The sequence below is a fragment of the Vombatus ursinus genome, unplaced genomic scaffold (assembly GCF_900497805.2).
Source record: "Vombatus ursinus unplaced genomic scaffold, bare-nosed wombat genome assembly UNPS02014825.1, whole genome shotgun sequence".
In the NCBI taxonomy this organism is placed as follows: domain Eukaryota; kingdom Metazoa; phylum Chordata; class Mammalia; order Diprotodontia; family Vombatidae; genus Vombatus; species Vombatus ursinus.
The window spans coordinates 8,019,147-8,040,664 of NW_020954603.1; the positions used below are offsets into that span (position 1 = coordinate 8,019,147).

General features: G+C 56.7%; 1 protein-coding gene across 5 annotated transcripts in view; it reads right to left on the reverse strand.

Moving 5' to 3' along the window:
* Nucleotides 1-493: 493 nt before the first annotated feature.
* Nucleotides 494-21,518, reverse strand: part of PTPRF (protein tyrosine phosphatase, receptor type F) — a 102,014-nt gene continuing 80,989 nt past the window's right edge. For 3 of the 5 annotated variants that reach the window (XM_027838100.1, XM_027838101.1, XM_027838099.1), the window contains 15 exons: nucleotides 21,074-21,289; nucleotides 19,183-19,337; nucleotides 16,397-16,557; nucleotides 13,875-13,972; nucleotides 12,758-12,881; nucleotides 12,395-12,570; nucleotides 11,658-11,777; nucleotides 11,312-11,466; nucleotides 6,388-6,673; nucleotides 5,400-5,578; nucleotides 4,946-5,072; nucleotides 4,410-4,535; nucleotides 1,976-2,130; nucleotides 1,748-1,883; nucleotides 494-1,165 (listed from right to left, as the gene is read on the reverse strand). In XM_027838100.1, coding sequence (XP_027693901.1) covers nucleotides 1,097-1,165; nucleotides 1,748-1,883; nucleotides 1,976-2,130; nucleotides 4,410-4,535; nucleotides 4,946-5,072; nucleotides 5,400-5,578; nucleotides 6,388-6,673; nucleotides 11,312-11,466; nucleotides 11,658-11,777; nucleotides 12,395-12,570; nucleotides 12,758-12,881; nucleotides 13,875-13,972; nucleotides 16,397-16,557; nucleotides 19,183-19,337; nucleotides 21,074-21,289 — 2,283 coding nt within the window. In that variant the 3' untranslated portion in view covers nucleotides 494-1,096. The remainder of the gene's footprint in view (nucleotides 1,166-1,747; nucleotides 1,884-1,975; nucleotides 2,131-4,409; nucleotides 4,536-4,945; nucleotides 5,073-5,399; nucleotides 5,579-6,387; nucleotides 6,674-11,311; nucleotides 11,467-11,657; nucleotides 11,778-12,394; nucleotides 12,571-12,757; nucleotides 12,882-13,874; nucleotides 13,973-16,396; nucleotides 16,558-19,182; nucleotides 19,338-21,073; nucleotides 21,290-21,518) is intronic. The other 2 variants (XM_027838103.1, XM_027838102.1) reach the window with 1 other exon arrangement.

Here is a 21,518-nt window from a genome sequence, read left to right on the forward strand (position 1 = left end):
ACATTGGTTCATGAGGACACCCTGAAATTGAACATTGGCTGTGATGATGAATTCCTACAGAACAGCTACAGGTGGGTGCAGGACGCCGGGGTCTCTGAGACGCTGCCTTGTCCTGTGTGGCGAAAGTGTGCTTCCCCAGGCAACCCTGGGGCGCTGCCCAGCGTGGGGGCTGGGCTCCGGATTGTGCTCTTCCCTGTATGTTTGGGACACTCTCTGAGTGCCCTGCCCAGGCCCCGCCCCACTGCCCGCCGAGCACAGGGCAGCAGAAGGCAGCGAGAGGAGGAGGTGCCCCAGCTCCTGCCCTAGCCGCCTCTGGCTGCTGTGAGGGAGGAATGGTATTTTTAATCTCTGCAAACACGGGGGTGATGGGAAACGCCCTCTCGGGGTCTCCCCAGATGCTTCATCAGTACCAGGCTGTAATTTTTAAACACGCATTGGAATAGATGATTGGAGCTATTTCCCTTCTCCCCCAGGTCCCCCTCCTGCCCCCCCCTCCCCCCAACAGCTGTGGCACCTAAAAAAAGGCCTTTAAGGAAAACCAAAGAGAAAACAGAATAGAATTAGTGGTGGTTCTCCCGGAGTGGTAGCAGCCCCTGCCTGCCCGCCCCCAGCGGGCCCTGGGTATGGGGTTGCTCCCCGGAGCGGGTGACTCCCCAGGAGGAAAGGCATCTTCTGTTTATTTGTATCAATAAGAGTAAACACAAAGAAAAGGATCAGAGAGTGAGAAAGTCCCCAGCCAAGAACAGAGTGTGGACCCTTTCACCGTCCACGAAGAAGGGAAGTCAAAAGAGGTTACAAAACCCACCCAGCTACCCCTACTGAACTGAGTACAAAAAGGTGGCTCCGCCCGCCCGCCCAGGGAGAAGCAGCATGAGGAACGTGGGGGCAGCAGCCGCCCCCCCCAGACACATTTGGCTCTGGGGTTTGGGGGGAAGGTCCTGGGACACTGTGGTCTGAGCCCTGGCCGCTGCCGCCACGCGGGAGGGCAGGGCAATGGTCTCTATGGCTCAGAGAGCGGTTCCCGATGCCCCTGCGGGCCCCAGGACAGGATGGGGATGAGGGTGAGGACGAGGACGACTGAGTGAGCGAGCGGAGGTTACGTTGCATAGTGATCGAAGCTGCCCAGGTACTCTAGCGCCGCTCGGTAACACAGTTGGTACTGGTCCTGGAGGCGCGGAAGAAAGGAGACGAGGAACGGTCACAGGAGGCCTCAGTCCCCTGAGGCAGGCAGACTCCCCCCGCCAGGAGCCGGCCCCCCAGCAAGGGGGAGCTCACCATGGCCCAAGGCAGCCCCTCTCCTCCCCCAATCCAACCGATTTTAGTGCTGCCCTTCAGGGCCCTGCAAAGCCAAGCTCCTCTTCTTCAAGGCAAACACTCCTACGTCTTTCAGCTGGTCATTATATAATATGGACTCAAGGTCCTTTCCCACCCTGGCTGCCTCTGCCCAGAGCTGACCCCCAGCCTCCAGGTGAGGTCTAATGTGGACAGAGAATGGAGGGGCTCCTCGCTCCTGGAAGCTCTGCCTCTTAGTGTGGCCTAAGATACCCCTGGTCTTTCTGGGGGCCACTGCTCCCCTTGCTACCGTCTTACTGAGCTTACAGGCCATTAGGACCCCTGGATCTTTTTTTAAGCACATTCCTTTGTGGATCTCCACGCTCACATCAGACATGACGTCGATCCCTACAGAACTTCATCTTGGATCCAGCCACGCCCCACTGGGGGACCCCACCTGCCCAGGCGCCTGTACCTCTGTCTGCACCATGGCGGGTCTCTGTGTGCGCAGGGTCTTCACGGTCTGGAACATGTCCACCACACCCTCGTAGCGCATGCGCTCCAGGACGATGCTCAGAGTGATAAAGACGCCAGTGCGGCCGACCCCGGCGCTGCAAGGGGGCAGCTTCAGGTTCAGGCATCCTCCTCCCAAGCCTGGCCCCTTCTGCCCTCACCCCAGCCTGGTCCCCCCACCAGGGCCCACCTGCAGTGCACGGTGATGGGTCCATCCTGGCCAAACTGCTCCTTGGTCTTGTGAACCTGCCCAATGAAGTCAATGAAGCCCTCGCCGGTCTTGGGCACCCCCTGCTCTGGCCAGTCTGTGAACTGGAACTGGCGGATTGTCCTCGATTGGCCGTCCTGGGGGGAATGCAGGTGGGTGAGAAAGAAAGCTCTCCCAGCGGCTGCCCCCGGGCATCTTGTTCTCCCCCCAGGCTGGGGGCACATGTGAGCACATGTATGTGTGGGGGGAAAAAACCAGGCCCAGTAGACTGGGGAAGGGGCTCGAACCTTCGTCACCCCACAGGCTGCAGGGCCTGGCACTGGCAGGACCTCAGCTCTGGGTCATCGGGTCACTCACACCCAATCTACAGATGATGGACCTGAGACCCCAAAGAAAATCAGAGCCCAAAGGAAATGTGAAGAGGGACTGCTTCTGGTGGCTAGGTCTCGCTTTCTGCGTCTGTGCAATGGGTAACAGCTGACGCTTGTGCTGACGTGACCATCACACACTGGGACTCCCAAGAGCAGGATGGCAGGGGTGTGGGGGCGCTCTGGCAGGCCCAGAGAGTGAGGCACCCCAGCCACCATGAGACTCACCAGGCCTTATCCCCCACCATTGGGAGAGGAGGAAACTGAGGCTTGGGGGTGAGCCCCATCAGTGAGGGGCAGAGCAGGGACAAGAGCCAGGGCCCGGCTCCACCCGGCATGTTCTGTGCAGCCCGATACAACCTGGCAGAATTGAACACTGGTCCAGGAGTCGGCCTGGCACCACGCTGGGGGAGCCAGGACAGACCCTGCCTTGGGAAGCTTGAAATGTTCCAGAGGGGAGGGTGTGGGGGTCCTGTTCTGGACACGGAGAGTGGGAGATGCCCACGGCAGGTCAAGGAGCAGTTGGTGATAAAGCCCTGGAGCTTAGGGGGTCAGGGTGGACAGAGAGGAAGGGGGACTCAGCCAAGAGATGGAATTTGGATCCGGGGGAGCCAATGAGATGGCTCGGGAATGTTAGAGAAGAGACAAAGGATGCCCAGGGACACCCAGGGAGGGAGGGATGGAGAAGAGGAGGTCAGAGCCAAGGAGCTACGTCGCAGAGAACCAGGGAAAGGCGATGGGCAGTGTCAGAGGCTGTAGGGGGGCCCCAGAGGACGAGGATGGAGAAGAGGTCATGGGATCTGGCAACTAGATTACCGGAGAGGGTGGGTTTGGACCTCAGGGGGCAGCTGCTGGGGACATGAGGGCTTTCACAGATGGGGAGACCTGGGCATGTCTGGGGAGAAGGTGAAGATTACAGAGGGAGAGGGGACGGCAGAGAGGGTGATGTGCAGGAGGAGAGGGGTGAGCCCGAGGCACACTCCAGAGGCAAGAAGGGCCATCTCTTCCTGCCCTGAGAGTGAAGGAGGAAAGTTTGGGGTATGATGCCTCAGTGCCCCTCCCCCGTACATCCCTGGCTCCTCCCACTCCATCTCATCTTCCCCTTCCCCACGTGCAGCCCGTGGCCACGTCCAGTCACTTCCGCCGCTGTGACATCTGCCTGAGTCACCCCCTCCTCTCCAGCCACCCACCGGGAGAGGACGGCCTCAGCCGAGAGGGCATGGGCAAGCACGGGCAGAGCCCAGGCTGGGAGCAGTGGCGGAGCGGCTGGCGCAGGCTGAGACAAGACTGGTCGTGATGGGACAAAGGGGCGAGAGATCCCAGGGAGGAGGGGAGGAGGACCACCACACAGAGGCAGGGCTGGGGAGGCCCAGCCGGGGGCTTAGCAAGGGGGAGGTGCAAGGACAGATGGGTGATGGGAGGGGGGAAGCGGAGGAATTCTAGAGTTCTGGCACATGCACGGGGGCCCTGGAACGCTCTCCCTCCTCATCTGCACCTCCCGGCTGCCTTCAAGTCCCAGCTAAAATGCCCCTTTCTACAGGAAGCCTCTCCTGATCCCGCTCCGGGATTTTCTCCCATTCTCTCCCGGTCCTGTTTCTATGTTGTTTGCATGTCATCTTCCCCTTTAGACCAGAAGCTCCTTGACAGCAGGAACTGTCTTTTGCCTCTCTTTGTCTCCCCAGCACAGAGCCTGGCACATTAATAAATGCTTGTGAACTTGCCTTGATGTCTGTGTGTGGCCAAGAGCAAGGGCAGCGTGAGGCCTGGGAGGCCACAGTGAGTGAATGAAAAGATGGGGCGCTGGGGTGGGGAGGGAGACAGGGAGCCAGGGCCTGACTCACTTGGGGGCCCCCCAGAGAGCAGCCACCAGGACCAGGAGGGAAGGACAGGGCAGGACAAGAAGCTTGGGACTACCAGGGGAGGGAGAAGTCCCTGAACCAGGAAAGGAGGGTGACCTGCAGAGCTGGCACCAGGAGAGCATGCCAAGGGGACCACAGGGCAAAGGGCGGAGGAGGGCACCCAGATGCCATCCTGGGCCAGGCACATACCCTGGCATCTGTGACCTTGAACTCTCGTAGGATGTACTGCGGCATGTTGTACTCGGCCATTGGGTCCACCACAAAATACTGGTAGCGAGCAGAGCGTTCAGCTGGCCAATACTGATGGCATTTTTCCTGGGGGAGGGCAGGGGTCAGAGAAAGAATCAGGGCCCAGGGCAGAGGCAGAGCAGCCCAGGCAGCAGAGATGGGGCCCTGAGTCACATCCAGGGCAGCCTGAGGGGCAAAGATGGGGCCCAGGGGCTCAGAGATGGGGCCAAGGGCTCAGCCAGAGCAGCCCAGGGGGCAGAGATGGGGCCCAGGGCTCAGCCAGAGCAGCCCAGGGGGCAGAGATGGGGCCTGGGGTTCAGCCATAACAGCCAGGGGGGCAGAGGTGGAGCCCGGGGCTCAGCCATAACAGGCAGGGGGCAGAGATGGGGCCCAGGGGCTCAGCCAGGGGGGCAGAGATGGGGCCCAGGGGCTCAGCCAGGGCAGTCTAGGGGACCAAGAAGGGTCCAGTGTGGGGAGGGAGAGAACATGAGTCTCACCCGCCCCATCTCCCGAAGCTTGGTCAGCATCACCACAATGGTTGAGTTGTGTTCCCAGAGCATCCGCCAGAAGTCCTCTGTGCTCTCAGCCAGCGGCCCCTGTGTGGCAATGTAGGCTTTCTGCTGCCTGAGACAGGGAAAGGGGCGTCACATGCACTGGCACCTGGTGTCCAGGATCTGCACCTGGGCTTTGCCTTTTTGACTCAGACTCATGCCCCCCCAATCCTCCCCACTAAAAAAACCCAAGCAGTGTCTTGTTCAATTCTCTCGCAGTTCCTCCCTACTGAGGTCTGAGGGTGAGAATCCAAGTTTTTCTTCCTGGCATTCAAGGCCTCCCGTACCCAGCTGCCTCCCCTCCCACCGGCAGGCTGTGGACCTCCACCTTCTGCAGCCATCCCTACAGGCTGGGCAGGCCCCAGTGCCCCCATGCAGGTAGTGGCCCAGCCCCACTGACCTGTATCCATCGATGAAGCTGGCATTGATGTAGTCTGAGCCCTCCACACCCCGGATGGGCTGCAGGCAGACGCGGGTCAGCTCGTACGGCATGATATTCACCAGCCGATTCTTAAACTTGTTGCAGGGAAGGTTGGCGCTGATGAATCGCGACGTGTGGGCCTTGGAGCTCGCCAACAGCTGTGGGCCCGAGAGGGTTCAGTCAGGGGGCTCTGCCCCTTGGAGGCAGAGATGGGCTTGGGCCAGGCCCTGGCAGAGTGAGAGGCAGCCCCTCAAGAGCAGAGCTGGTGCTTCAAGGGGAGCCGCTAGGGATCAGGGCCTAGGAGGAAAGTCTCTGGTGGAAGGCCTGAGGGCTCTGTGCTTGGGGTTATCAATGACTTGGACAAAGGAAGTAAGGATACCAAAAGATCATGTCTGACCAGACTATTAGCCTGACTCCCAGAAGATGAAATCCCAGAGGGATAAATGGGGAAGGCTTGGTTAGGAGGCTTTTGAGGGGCTACCGGTTTTCTGAGTCAGCGGCACAGGAACCCAGCCACTAAGGAAGACTAAGCCTTGGTATTTAATGGGAGAGAGAAGCAGGGGACCATCCCACAGTTCTCAGCCCACATCTGGGGGACTGCTGGGTGGTGAAGTAGAGTGTCCAGAAGATGGCGGCCAGGTTGGGGAAGGGCCTGTCATAGAGGTGGACTGAGGGTGTTTAGCCTACAAAAGACAAGGCTTGGGGGGGGGGTGAGGAGGGGGAAGGGGGTGAGACATGGGAGCCGTGTTCAAGTCTTGGCAGGGCTGTCCTACGGAGGAGAGACGAGACTCCTGCTTGGCCTCCAAAGGTGGAACAAGGAGCAGGTGAGGGGCGCTATCTAGTAAGCTGCTGGACCAGCACCTGCAGGACCAGATGCCTGCCTCTGGGATCCCTGATAGCTCAGAGACTCTGAGGGGGAACAGACGGCGGCGCCAGGGCACCAGCCTCGCCCTGGCGTTCCACCCACCTTGAACTCCAGCTCCATGGCGGTCACGCTTTCCCCAGGTGGCACCTGGCCCAGCTTCTGTATGTGGGCGTAGAGGCTTCGGGCTGGCACCTCCGTGTGGCCACATGTGGCCGCTTCCAGGAGGGCCTCGTGGATGAAGACGTACTGGTCCTCCGTCTGTACCATGTAGTTGCGCTGTGAGCGCATGCATGTCACGTGTCCGTAGATGTCCACGGTCTTCTCGTGCTTCATGCGCTCCAGCATGGCGTCCGTGACGATGAAGCAGCCCGTGCGGCCCACACCAGCACTAGGGGACACACAAGGGTTAGGCTTCGGCTTGGAAATGGAACTCCTCTGATCCCGGGCCCTCAGCCTGGGCCTAAACACATGGATTTAAGCCCAGACGGGTCTCAATAGACCTGGGTTCTGGGCAGAATTGAATCAGATGAAATGTAATAGGAGAGATGTAAAGTCTTATACTTGGCCTAAAAAAGTCAACTCAATACAACGTGGAGGGAGGCAGGGCTGGAAAGTACTGTCTGAAAAAAGATCTTGGGGTTTTAGTGGGACGCAAGCCCAATGAAACAGCAGTCTGATGAGACAGCCAAGAAAACTCTCGGGTCTCGGACTCGTTAAGAGAGAGCCGGAGCTTCCAACCCTGAGGAGATGATGGGCCCTCTGCCTCTGCCCAGGCCCTGGGTTCAGGAAGCTAACTGCTAAGCTGGAGTGTCTGGAGGAGGGCATCCAGCATGGGGAAGGGGCCAGACTCCACATCGGAGGAGAATCTGTTAAAGGAATTGATGTGTGCTGGAGAGAAGATTCAGGAGAGACAGAAGTGTCGTCTGCTGGTCTTCAAAGGACCATTATGTGCCGGAGGGCTTGGCCCTGTCCTGTCTCATCCCAGAGGACAGACCACAGAGGGCAATGAGGGAGAGCCATCCCAACGTGGGATGGGCTGCTTTAGGAGGTGATGAGCTCCCCGACACTGCACGTCTTCAAGCCTCTTTCGGGACAGCGTGTCCAGATAGAGGACAGAATAACTACACCGAGGCCCCTTCTATCTGGGAGTTCTGGGACACTGGACTGGGTACCAGACGCCTGAGTTCGAATACAGCCTCTGCCCCTTACCAGCTGTGCGGCCTGATGGTTTTCTCGTCTGTAACATGGACCCCCGCCCCAGAGAGCGTGAGTGAGGGGGGCTCTCGAGCTGACAGTGCTGGTTCCAGCCTCCTCACTGGAGTGCTGGAACTCTGGAGCTCACAGCGCTAGGCTATCTGTCCAGTCCATTCTAAAGTGCATGCCTGCTCCTAGCGACCCCCTTCTCAAAAAATAACTGGCCTTCAACGTCTCACTTCCCAGCCTTCTCCAACTGAAGAGTTCTTGAGCAGCGCCCATCCTGCTCCCTCCCGTCTGTGTCTTTGCTCACACTCTCTTCTCCAAGCGTGGCCATCACCTCCTCCTGCGGAGGTCAGGCCTCCCTCGACCCTCTCCCTGAGATGTGTCTCAGCCCTTCCTCACTCTCCATCCCGTCCAAGGGCTCTCTAGGACGCCCCCTCCTCTCCACTGACAGGTGGCTCACACCTTGACTGTTTCAACAGCTGCTGGGGCGGGGATCTCCCTGCTGAGCCTCTCTCCACCCCAGCCTATCCTCCACTCAGCCACCAAAGGGAGGTCACGTCACCTCCCACTACTCCATGAACGCCAGGGGCTCCTTATCACCTCCAGGATCAAAGACAAAGCACTCCGTTTGACACTCAAAGCCCTTCCTAACCTAGGTGCCCCAGTCTTCCTACACCTCATTCCTCCACAAGTACTCTTGGACCCAGTGACACTGGCCTCCTGGCTGTTCCATCTCTCAGCTCCCGGCCTGGAACTCTCTCCCTCCTCTGCTCTGACTGCTGACCTCCTTGGCTTCTTTCTAAGTCCTAACTAAAATGCCGCCTTTTACTGGAAGCCTTTCCCATCCCCTCTTAATTCTATTTTTATTTTTTTGCTTTTTGGTGAAGCAATCGGGGTTAAGTGACTTGCCCAGGGTCACAGACATAGTAAGTATCAAGTGTCTGAGGCCAGATTTGAACTCAGGTCCTCCTGACTCCAAGGCCAGAGCTCTATCCATTGCACCACCTAGCTGCCCCATCCCTCTTAATTCTAGTGCTGTCCCTTTTTTAAATTATTTCCTATTTTTCCTTTACGTAGCTTATTTTCTACATCTTTGTTTGCTTGTTGTTCAATTGTAAGATTCTTAAGGGCAAGGACTATCTTTTGCTTCTTTTTGAGTCCCCAGCACTTAGTACAAGGCCCAGGCACATAATAAGTATTTAATAAATATTTACTGACTATCCAACTTATCTGTCTGAATCATGCTGAATTGCCCCTGCAGAAGGCAAACTCCCTGACAACAGGGTTTGTTTTGTTTTTATCTTTACATTTCTAGCACCAAGGACAGGGGCCTGGCACAGAGAAGGTGCTCAATAGCTGCCCTTTTCTGAAATAAAGGAAGCTGAATAACTGGAAATTCCTTGTTCATGGTTAGTCTGCACCAACATTAACAACAATGACTATACACTACATAATTAAAGGATTTGGTGCCATATCAATCAAAATACTAACAGATTATCTGATAGAGTCTAACAATATCAAACTTCATGTAGAGGAACGAAAGGTCAATAATCTAAAGAAAACAATGAGGAAAAGCAGAAAAGAAAGGAACGAAACATTATCTGATTTGAAATCATATTACAAAGAAGTAATCTGCAGAGCTATTTAGTTAAAAAATAGAGAAGGAGACCTCGGTGGCACGGGTTAAACATTAAACAATCAACAAACAGTGTCAGGAACTATGCTAAGCAGTGGTAAGCATAGAAGTACAGGAATACCATCACCCAGCATTCAGGAAACTTAAAAACACAAACTATGGGAGGGAGGGAGGGGAGAAAGGTGGATTTCCCTTTTTTTGACAAGAACCACTGGCTAAACTGCAAAGCAGTTTGGCATAGGTTTAGACCAACATCTTGCACCATATACTATAATAATCTCCAAATGGACCATAAAATATATATAAGGTCACATCTTTAAAAAATTACAAAACCAAAGCAGCAGGTAGCTTCCACAACTATGGCAAGAGAAGAATTCAGAAACAAAGGCGTGGGTAATTGTAAAAATTCATAGATTTGTAGATGGAAGGAACTTTAGAGATTCATTAACCCAATTCTCTTATTTTACAGATGGGGAAACTGAGGCCTAGAGAGGTTAAGAGGCTTGCCTAGAATCACAGAGCTAGCAGGTGAGATTTGAACTCAAGTCCTGACTCTAAACCTAGTACTTTTCCCATTGTGCCATGCCAATAAAGAGACTATTTCAATTACATAAAATTTTAAAGTGTTGTTGCATGAGCAAAATCAATGTGGATAGAGTAAGAAGAGAACGTGTTGAGTGAGAAAAATCTTGGCACGACACACATACCATTGACAAAGGTCATACACCCAGGTTACATAAGAAATTGACACAAATACCCAAGTCCAAGAAGAGTTACCCCAACTGATCAAGTGGCCGAAGGACATTTGCAAAGATGAAAAACACCAAAAATGCTCCACATTACTAATAACAGGGAAATTCAAATTAAAACAACTCTAGTGTTCCATCTCACACTCATCAGATTGGCAAAGATGAAAAAAAAATGGAAATAACCCACGTTGGAAGAGGTATGGGAAGAAAGACGCTAATACATTGATGGTGGAATTGTGAACTGCTCCAGATATTCTGGAAAACATGGAATTATGTAAGAAAAGTCACTAAACTGTCCATAACTTTTGGCTCAGTGGACTGCTAGGCATAGACCCCAAGGAGGTGAACAACAGAAAGAAGTCTACATAACAAAATATTCATGGCAGTTTTTTTTTTTTGGTGGCAGCAAAAAAACTGGAAACAAAGAGTGTCCACCAACTGGGAAAGGGCTTTAACAAACTCTGGTATACGAATGTAACGGAATATTTCCTGGTTTCCCTCGAGACTCAATTCAGTCCTACTCTCTGCAGCAGACTTTTCCTAGTCCCGGCTGCTAGCTCCCTAACCCTCTGTCTTGTCTCCATCTTGGAGGTACACAAGTTTTTGTGTGTGGTCATCCCCCATTAGAATGTAAGGTCTCTTGGGGCCAGGAGGGGGTTTTTGCCTTTCTTTATTGCCTGGCACACAGTAGGTGCTTAATAAATGCTTATTGTCTGATGGCAGCAGCAGAAACCACATGAAGAATTTTTAAAAACCTGGGAAGACCTCTAAGAATGGCCACAGAGTAAAAAGCAAGGTACAGAGAACAATCCTGCCAAGTGTTCTCCAGCTTCTGCCCGAAGACCTCCAGGATGGGGAACTCACTACCTCCTGAGGGGGCACTCATGCCACTTTGGGACAACTCTTGTTACGTGAATTAAGTTAATTAAGCTCTTGAAAGTTAATTGTTAATAACTTCTCCCTTACATAGAGCCTTGGACCTGGCTCTCTTGACTCTACTGAGTCTTTCCAGGCTGAACCTCCTTCCCCTGATCCTCCCATAACCTCTGCACTCCAGGCCCTTCACCAGCCTGGCTGCGCCCCTCTGGGTGGCATCCAGATGAAGTCTGACCAGGCAGAAGTCAGGAAGATGGTCACCTCCCCCGATTCTGGCCATGATGCCTTCTCTCTCAATGCAACCCAAGATCACACTGGCTATTTCAGGCTGCTTCACGTCCAGCCTGCAGTCCACTCAAACCCCCAGATCTCTTTCAGCCAAACTGCTATTCTAGCCAAGCCTCCCCTAGCCTCTAACTGGGGAGTGGATCTGTCGAACCCAAGGGTCAGACTCGGCGTTTCTCTCATGGGAAGCAGCCCTCGTTAGACCTGGCCTGATCCACTGCGGAGTTTGGGGAGGGTAGATCAGAGCAGCATGGTGCCCGGCCCCCACACATGCCCTCACCTGCAGTGTACCACCATGGGCCCAGCATCCAGGGGGTTGCAGGCCTTGACCCTGCGCAGGAAGGCCAGGGTGGGGGTTGGGTACTCAGGGACCCCGTGGTCAGGCCAGGCCAGGAACTGGAACTGACGAAGCTCCCGCTTCTCACTGGAGCCGGTCTGGCGGGAGAAGCATGGGCCAGGGCTGGGTGTCATTGTGAGCTGCCCGTGCTGAACCCCCTGCCCCACCCAACTGCCAGCTCCTTATCCCCCCACCATGCCCCCTCCTCCACACCCTCTCCTGGTCTCTCTCTGGGCCAGGCTTCCCTCCCTCCCTGCTGGCCCGGGAACCCCCTTGGGGCCCCTGGCACCTTGTACAGGGCGAAGGTGCGGACGGTGTAGGTGGCCAGCTCCACAGTGTCCAGCAGCGTCACCTGGACGAACCCATAGGTCTCAGTGCCCCGGCTCGGCCAATACTGATCACACTTCACCTGTGGCAAGGACAGGCAGGGCTGGACGTAAGTGTGGGAAGCCGGGGTGGATGAGCTGAAGGGCCGAGGGATCTGGCCTCTGGGACAAGACTCCTTGTCTGGGGCCTTCATGGAATGTTCATTGGCCTCGCCCACAGGCTGCCCACTCCGGCCTGACCCGTTTGCTGCCACTTTTCTTCATCGTGTTCCTGAGCCATTTTCAGGCGCCCCACCCTCCCCACTTAGCGGCACACACCAGATTCTCAGGGGCCTCAGCCTGCACCTGACCAAGAACCCCCATAACGCTGTCCTTGACAAGTGTCACTCCATCACTGCTTGGAGGCCTCCAGTGATGGGGAGCTCATCACCTCCCAAAGCAGCCCACTCCAGCTCTCGCTGCCTGCACGTTTTTCTCAGCATCTGATCCCTCCTCCTCCTCCTCCTCCTCCTGGTTCTGCTTTAGAGTCCAACAGAACCAGCTCTCCTCCCCTTCCCTGGTCTCCTGTCCACCATACTACTTCGTGCCCAGCTCCTGCAAGCCTCGCTCTGCAGGGACTCGTCTCCTCCCTCATCCCCTCACCTCTGGCTCTCCACGCCGAGCTGCTGAGCCCACACCTGCTCCCTGGGGAACAACTCACCCGGGACTTCTCCTCCAGCCGTGTCATCATGACGATGGTGGCCGTCCGCTGCTCCCACACCATGCGCCAGAAGTCGCCGAGGGTCTCGGGCAGGGGTCCCTGGGTGGCGATGTAGGCATTCTGCTTGCGGTAACCATCAATGTAGTTGGCATTGATGTAGTCGCTGCCAGGGACCCCTATGGGAGCCAGGGGCACATACAAGAGTGTGAGAAGTGCTGGGTGGGAGTGGGACAGCTGGCCTCTGGGCAACCCCCCTGCCCCAGGATCTGCTCCCACCCAGTGTGCATGATGGACGATTCACTTCCCCTCTCTCGGACGTGTTTTTCCCTTCTGTAAAATGGGTGGAGGGTCAGAAGGGCTCACCATCGATGGACGTAAGGATGACCCGGGAGTGGTCGTAGGCAATCACGTTGGCATAGCGGTTCTTGGGCTTGTTGACCTCCAAGTTTGAGTTCTCCCAGGTGAACTGCTGCCCTGGGTCAATGGACTGCAGGAGGGCACAGAAGCAGACAAAGCCTCAGAGGGAGGCACAGGGGGTGCTCGTGTCAGGGAGGGGCTTCGAGCTCAGGCTCTGCACCCACACCTGCTCCTCACAGCTGAACTCCAATGCTGCCCCTTCTGGGAAGCCCACCCTGATTCCCCAGACAGGAGGCCCAGGTCTGCCAGCCATTGGAAGTGCTAGTGGCCACAGGAGGGCACCTTCGGGGCATCAGATCAAACACTGTTGACCAGGTAAGGGAAAGGAATCTGTGCGAGTCAGGGCCTCCCAGAGGAAGAGGGATCTAAATCAGGGTTTGATTTGGGCATTCTAGGTGGGGAGAACAGCACAGATAAAGGCGTGGAGGCTGGGCTGGAACACAAGGCCTTGAACTCCAGGAGCAGAAGCAGAGGCATCCCTAGGCAGACACGTGGTTCGTGCTCTCCAGAGCCCTGAATTACTGCCAGGCTGGGTACATGCCTGGAGGTGGTAGGCTTCCTAGAAGATACCTAGGGGTTTACTGAAGATGGGAACAAAGGGAGAAAAAAGGGCTGGGGCTGAGCCAGAGGCCTCGGGAGTGGGAAGAGAGATAGGAGAGGCTGCAAGTGTGGGCAGCTGGGCAGCACTTGGCAAATGAGGAGATGTGAGGAGAAGGAAAGGAGACGTGGCTGGGCTGAGCATGACAGACGAGGGGTAGCGGGGCCCCCAGAGACCTCTCTTGCCTCGTCCTCCATGGCGACAGCTTGGGCGAAAACATTATTCTGCAGTGAGATGAGCCTCCCCGCCTTCTCCCTATGGGCTCAGACCTGCTCTGCCCTGATATCCTCGGATGCGGAGCCCCTTGAGGGCAGGGCCCAGGTCCATCTGTTCCCAGTGTCCCTAAGACCCCCAGGAGGCGTCTGTCTAATGGACGCTGAGTGGGAGGTCACCTCCACGTCCTGAAGGGTCGGCCACCCCAACCCTCCCGCCAGAGTTGGTGTCAGACCCCTAGAGCCCCCTCACCTCATACTCCTGGGAGAACTTCAGGCCATCATTGGCCTTGAGCCGCTCAATGTTGTCGGCTAGGTCTGTTATGGGAATGGGTGGGTGGTCCCGCATGCCTGAGGATCACATAAGGATATCCAGATCAGTGGGGGGCAGGACAGGGTCTGGGGGATAGCCACAATGCATGTGTGTGCACACATGTGAACACGTGTGACCATGGGTGAGCCAGCACATGGTGGTGTGATGATGGACACGGCAGCACATGCGATGACACGGATGGGTGGAGCATGTGAAAGAATGGAGAGTAGAAAGGAGGGCAGGTGTGGCATGTGCACGCGTGCCCACGTGTGTCTGTGTGTGCACGCAGGGCATGTGTGTGTGTCGGGGGAGAGACCGGAGAAGGGGCTGACCGTCCTGACAGTACACACATGTACCCAGAGACAAGGAGTCAGGGACCTGAGACACCTCGTCTAGAAGCTGCCCACAGTGTCCCCAGCGAGCGGCCCTTCCCTGACACCCTGGTGCTGCCCCTGCCTCTCTGGGCCCTGCCCCCATGCAGTGACTGCCCCAGCTGACTCCTCTCACTTCCTCAGTGTCTTTACCTAACAGACCTGCGCTCCAAAGGAGGCCTAAGCTGGGTAGAGGGCCCCGATGCAGGCAGCTGTGCCCTCTCCATGTAAACCCAAATCCCAAGACGTCACCCACCCAATTTTCAGAGCTCCACAAATAGGGGCCAAGAAGAAAGGGTAGAGTTGTGGCTAAGAGAGGAGCGAGCTGGCCTCAGGGATCCAGCAACTGGCACTCAAGTCTGGCCCCTGACCCCAGGCCTCACGCAACCTCTAGACTCATGGCCGTCCATGGGCCCTGGCATTTCCTCACCAGGAAGTACCCTACCTGAATGAAATCACAGGTTCAGAGAAAGACCAAAGATGGTGTCCAGCACTGTGCTGGGCACCGGGGAGAGGGACAGAGGCTAGAAGGAAACAGGCCCTGCTTCAAGGGGCTTGGTGGTGAAAGCATGGAAAAATTCAACATGAGAATTGGAAAAGAAAAAACTCATCAACCACTGGGGCTCTCATGAAAGACGTCCTCTAGGAGATGGCCTGGACCCTGAGCCCTGAAAGGAGACCAAGATGCCAGTCTTCAGCTCCAGGACCCCTAGACTTTCTCACCTTGCCAGGAGCCTCCCTCAGCTGTTAGGGTCAGAGGATCAGAGATCCACAGCTAGAGGCTGTGGGGTCCCCCTCTCACTTTACAGCCAAAGACATTGAGGGACAGGGACACCCAGCCTAGCCAGTGTCCAAGGCAGGATTACAGTGAGTCCTGGGGCTGGAAAGGACTCCCATTAACCAAGGAGGATCAGAGACCCCCAAGGTCACACAGCTAGGAATTAGCTGAGGCAGAATGCAGCCTCGGGCCTTCTGGCCTCCAGGTCCAGCACATGCTCCAGTGGACCACCCCGATGCCTCCCAGCTGCCTTTGCCTTTTCCCTTTGAACCCAAATGTAAGACTTTCTATCGATCCCTTTATTAAATGACATCTTATCAGAACTGCCCACACAGTCAAGTATCATCCAGATCTCTGGGGCTGCTGATTCAGGGCCCAGATGTAGCTAAACCCAAGTGACTCAGCACAGAGATGTTCTATGGGACCAGGCAGACACCGGTCCCTCTGTGGGTCCCCCCATTTCAGGCCTGCCTTCCTTCCCTATGGGCTAGCCCTCATCCACACTGATGGTGTAAGAGAATCACAGAGACGGAAAGACAAGGAGAGACAGCGACATGGAGAGGAGACAGGAAGGACTGAGTAGGGAAGGGAGGCGGAGAAGGAGCTCCAAAGAGGAAAGGGAGCAGACAGCCAAGGCTGGAAGGATGGGACACAGAGAAGATGAGACACAAGAATACAGAGACGCAGGAAGCTCAGAAACTAACTTGAAATGTTCGGGCAACTGGGGACACTGGAACCTGCGGAGAAAAGACAGACAGAACTCGGGGCGCGAACGAGGGCACACGCTGGCCTCACCCCGTGGGCTGCTCATGGTCCCTGGGGCAGGGCCCAGGCCAGTGCTGCAGGAATGGTCAGAGAATCGGGAGGCAGGGAGGCTGGGGCCAGGGATGAGGGCAGAACAGACCTCAGTCTGAAGCTGGAAGGAGGGATAACAGGGTAGGGGGAGGGAGATGTAGGGCCAGGAATGACAGAGTCTGAGCTTAGCCCCTCTTGGGGAGCAGGCAGGGTCCTCAGAGGCATCAAGTGCAAGTCTAACCTGCCAAAGAAGCCCCTGGACAGCAGAACTGATCATGGACATCCAACCGGGGCTTGGAGCCCTCCAGGGACAGGTAGCTTACTACCTCTACTCAGGATGACGGACAGCTGTCATCAGGACCCACTTGATCATGCTGTAACTTCCCAAGTGCTTCTGAGGCTGAGCAGAGCAGCCCAGCTCACGGCATCTTCCCAGTATGGGGCTGGCCAGGGATGCCCCAAACAAGGCCTGGCATCCTTGAGGCTGAGCCCACCCCGGCAGCTCACAAAGCTCCTACCTGGGGTCTGGTAGTTGAGCCTTCTCATCTCCACAGGGTCTGAGGAGTGGGCCAGCAGCGAGTCCTTCAGCCCCACAGACTGCTCATCCTTAGCCGAAGGAGAGTTGGTCCTTTTCCTAAGACAGCAGAGATAGGGCCTCTGGGTGGGGTGGCCTGGGGATCTGGCAATGGGAGGGAGTCAGGGCAGAGCGAGGGGAAGGGCAGCCAGAGTCCCGGCCACACCTTGGATCACTGAAGACATGACGTGGACAGCATGCAGATGACGTGATTAGCATGGGGACAAGCACACCAAGCCTGGGGTGGGCTCCCTGAGAAGACTCACATCGGCCCCTCCTTTGCAGGGGAGGAGAGAGCCCAGCCTGGCTTGCTGTGCCATACTGAGCATAGACAAGACCGTTCCTGGTCTCAGACATCTGTGTGGGATGGCAGAGATCCAGGAGATGAGAAGAGCCAGGGAAGGGCCCCGCCTGCCTGCCCAGGGAGGCTGGGGGCACTTTCCAACAGGCCAGGCCGTGGGGGTGGGGGGCAATGAATTGCCTATGTCTCCCTTTGGTTTTGCCTGGTCCCAGATCCAAAGGCTGGCCCTGTCCTTGTCTCCTGCCTTGATTGCTGGGCCTCAACGATGGCCCCTGGATGTATCCTCACCATCCCAGCTCCCTTAGGCTATGCTCCATCACCTTCCACCTCCTCCACCAAGCCCCCAAGCCAGTACTGTCTCCCTTCCCTGCCCCTGTGACCTCAGTACAGCCATCTCTCTGGCCCCTCTTCCTGGTCATTCTCTAATCCCTCAGAGTCAGACACATCAGTGTCCTGCATGTCCTCGTTCATCTGTGACTGCTTCTTCTTCACCTTCTTCCTGAAATGTCCACATGGGCAGTCACCAAGGGTATGCCTGTGTTTCTACCCTCACCGGCCTTTCCCAGTGCCATGCCCAGGCTCCAAACCCAAGAACCATCCTGGCTGCCTCATTCTCTCACCCCCCACATCCAAGCTGTTGTCAAGGCCCAGTCATTTCACCTTTGCCGCATCTCTCTGATACGTCCCCTTCTCTATTCTGACATGGCTCCCCCCTCAACGCAGGCCCTCATCACCTCACACCCAGATTACTGCAGTAGCTGCTGGTGAGGTCTGCCCGCCTCACATCTCTCCCCACTCGAGTCCAGTCCCACTCAGCCACCAAAGTGATTTTCCTGATTGTAGGTCTGACTGCGTCACTCCCCCACTCAATGAATGTTAGCGATGCCCTACTGTGGGCAAAGTGAAATTCAAACAACTGTGGCTGGCCCACAAGGCCCCCTGCGACCTGATCTCACATTGCTGGCTTCCACCAGCTCCCTGAACCTGTAGAAGGCTCCAGTCTCCATATTGCTCTGGCCATTCCCCATCATGACCTGTAGCACTTGCCTCATTCACTCGCTCCTATTCCTTAGCATTCAGCCCAAGCGCTGCCTCTTCCAGAAAGCCTCCCTGATCACCGTGTCTTGACAGTTGTGCTGGTGGCTCGTGGTCCTCTAGATGAGCCACTGTCCCATGAGGGCAGCTCTGGACTCTCTTCCCACCTCCCCCCATCTCCTGTGCTACACATCAGATGCTTGGTCAAAGTTTGTTGAATGGATATATGTCTCAAGGTTCACATATTGCATGTCTGCCCATCTTGGTTTCACAGATGAAGAAACACAAGTTCATTAAGGTTGGTAAGAGGCAAGGCAGAGAGTGGCTTCCAGCTGCCTGACTCTTGGGCTGGGGTCCTGCTCCCTTCAGGAAAGACATGCCGCCTATGGGTGGCCCCTTTGCTTGCAGATGCTAGGAAGCCCTGGCTAGAAATGGGCCAGGGGTCTGAGAAATTAGCATTTGCTGGTCCAGGCTCTTAAGTCCTCGGTCACAAAGCATGTCTCTACTTGGCCTCAAGGATCATGGGAGTGTGTGTGAACCAGCAAGCAATGAGGAGGGTGAGCTCTGCTGGGCCATGAGGGAACGCTAGGGAGATGTGAATCAGCAAGGGAGGAAGTCTGCCTCGCTGGCCCCTGGGAAACCCAGCCAGGGCTGTATCTGTCTGCGCCAGCGAGGGCCCAGGACGAGGCTGAAGGGGCGTGAAGTAGCGCGGGAAGTCGGGAGCACAGAGCAGGGGTCTGCGTTCTGGAGGCTCAAGGCAGGGTGAGGGGGCAAGGAGACAAAATGGGTTCCTACCTTTCTTGTTTACTAGATCCAGAGACAAGCAAGGACAGAAGAGAGGAGCGGTCAGTGTTACCCTAGAGCCCAGGGCCCCAGAGGACAAGCACGACACCCAGCAGGGAGCACAGGAAGACCCTTGCGGAGTGTCTGCACTGGGCCAGCCCCTTCCACCTCAGCCCCAAACAGTGCAGTACAGGACCCTGGTGGTCAGCAATGAGGCAAGAACTCCCACATACACAGATATGCACACGCATGAAGACATACATGTGGACAGATGGACGTGGACGCCCTGAGAGCAAGGACCATGAAATATTTCTTCCCTGGGTCCAGCACACGGCTCTGCACACAGCTGGAGCTTAAAGGGCAAAGAACATGGGAGCCCAGAGTGGCCCTGGGAGCCATCTGGTGCTGCCCCTCATTGTAGGGTTGGACCGAGAGTGGAAGGGTCAAGGTCACACAGCAAGGAAGCCAGGCCTCCTGTATACAGGAGTGAACACAGCCACACCTACCCACACACATATTCACCCCACCCCCACAAACTCCCCTGCCCCCTACCCCCGCTTCTGCTCTGCTAGAAGCCACTTGGTTTTGGGTCCACCCGCTTCGCCGCTCACCTCTTGAAGAGGAGGATGGCGATGACAATGAGGATGATGAGGATGACGGCCAGCACAGGACCCATGACCCACAGCATCTCGGGCTCATCCTGCTGCTTAGCTGAGGACACTTCCACGAGGATCTCGTCAGAGTACGGGCTGGCTGCGTACTGCCGCTGGGGACATACACAGGGGTGGGGCGGCACAACTGTGAGGGCTGGGCTGCATTTGTGTGTGTGAACACCAGAGGAGGCCCGCAGGGTGCAGGAAAAGGGTCAGGAGAAACACGGGGCAGGGTGGGTTGGCCTCTTGGAAGAAGGGAGAATACAGCTTGACCTCAACGGTGAGCAGTCTGGGGTGTCGGGGGGTGATTTAGGTAGGACAGGAGGCTGGCCCAGCTAGAGAGTGGGGAAGGAGCTAAGGGGCAGCCACAGGAGCTGAAGAGGAATGGGACCAGGGGCTCAGGTGGCAGACTTGGCAGGACAGTGCAGGGGGAGTGGCTGGAGACCAGAAACACTGAGACACGGACACGAGACGAGAGGAAGTGGGAAGAACTAAAGATACGCCCAAGGAGACACCATGGGACTGGACCAAAGTGGGGACGAGGGGTGAGGCACCAGGCAGACAGGCACACCGGGGCCTCCTGAGAGCAGAGAGGACGACCCCAGCTGTCACTCACATGGCACCTCTGGCTCCTCCCATCCCCCCCGCCCACTTCCTCCTTCACTGCACCCTGCACACATGACCTGAAGGACAGGTCTGGGCTCTGGGTGGCCACCAGCTGCCTCTGACAAGAATGGCAGCCCTGGCGGAAGATCGGCCTCAGGCCCTCGCTGGGCTCCCACAAGCCTGCCCCACCCATCCCACGTACTGCACTCTTGCCAGGCTGGCTTCCTTTGTTCCTAGAAAGCCCCCCACCCTGCTCAGGGGCTCCCCTATTCTCTGCCTCTCTGCACCTTCCTGGGTCTTGGGGGCTTCCAGGAAGCCTCCCAGACTATGGCTCTGCACAGGGCATGCAGATGCTTGGGGGCAGGGACCACATCTTACACCTCTGAATGGGGGTCTCACTGGACAGCAACCTCCAGAGTGAGGGGCAACCCCCACAAAGTTCACAGGACCCGGGGATGCATGGAAGGGCTGAGTACAAAACTAGAGCGATACTGCCCCTGTCCTTGGTCCTGCTCAGACCTCATCTGGCATCCACAGTGCAGTGCTGCCCCAGGGCAGTGTCCACAGGAGGGCAGCCAGGCTGGGGAATGTGGGGATTGGTGGAAAGAACTGGGAATGCTGACCCTCTTGGGAAGGAGGACACAAGAGCTGTCCTCCCATATCTGGGGGGCCGTATCAACAGGGAAGAGGATGTAGTCCGGGAGGCTTCCTGAGGCCGAGCAGAGATGAGGGGTTGAAAGGTGCAAAGAGACAGCTGAGGCCTGGAGTCGGGACACAGTCCCTGCCAACCTGAGCTGCCTCCCCATGGCCTGGCCCTCGCTATCTCTGCAGAGGTGTTAGCCGAGGTGGGAGAGCACAGGCTGGGCAGGAGGCAGCCGGGAGGGCTGAGCTGCACGGCCTGAGATTTTGCCCACTGAGAAGCAACAGGAAATGCTGCCAGGCCTGCTCAGGAGGCAGGAAGAGCCCTGGCCAAGATGCCCGGTGGGAGCCTGGTGGAAGCCCCGTGGGGCCCCTGCAACCGACACTCTACTACATAGCACACAGACACTATCAACTTTCCAATTAAAAATGGTTGTGATCTGCTCATTACAGCAGAATATCAGCCACGGGCTGAGGGCATCAGAAGAACCAGCAGCCCTTCTCTACAACGGGAGAGGAAGCCCCCCGTTCCCCGTGGCCTTCCTCCAGGGCCCCACAGCCCACACCCCGCTGCTCAATCACTCTCCCGGGTGCCTGCTCTCACCGTGTCCCCTGCCTCCAGCGCGGCCAGCACGAAGCAGTGGTAGCTGAGGTCTGGGGACAGAGGCCGATTGTAGAAGCCGTTGTAATTCTTCTTGTCTCCGAGGGTGAAGGTCTCAGGCAGCTCTTCCACCTGAGCCGCGATGTAGGGCTTCAGCCGCTCTATCTGCCGCCGCCGCCGCCGCGCGGCTGCACCTCCATGGCCGATGGCCTCCAGTAGCTGGAGGCAGGACACAGGGCTTGAAAGGATGCCAGGCCCCAAGGCACCCTACCAGATAGCCTCCGTGAGCTGCCTCCTTGGAACCAGAAAAGTCACACTGAAGCCACTGACCCCGAGACCTTCAAAGGCTGTCGGCCCAGGAAGGGAGCCCTTAAGGGCTGAGTCAGAGGCCAAGAGCTGACTGCTTCCCACCCCGGCCCAAGGCCCCCGCCCCCAGGACACAGAGGCC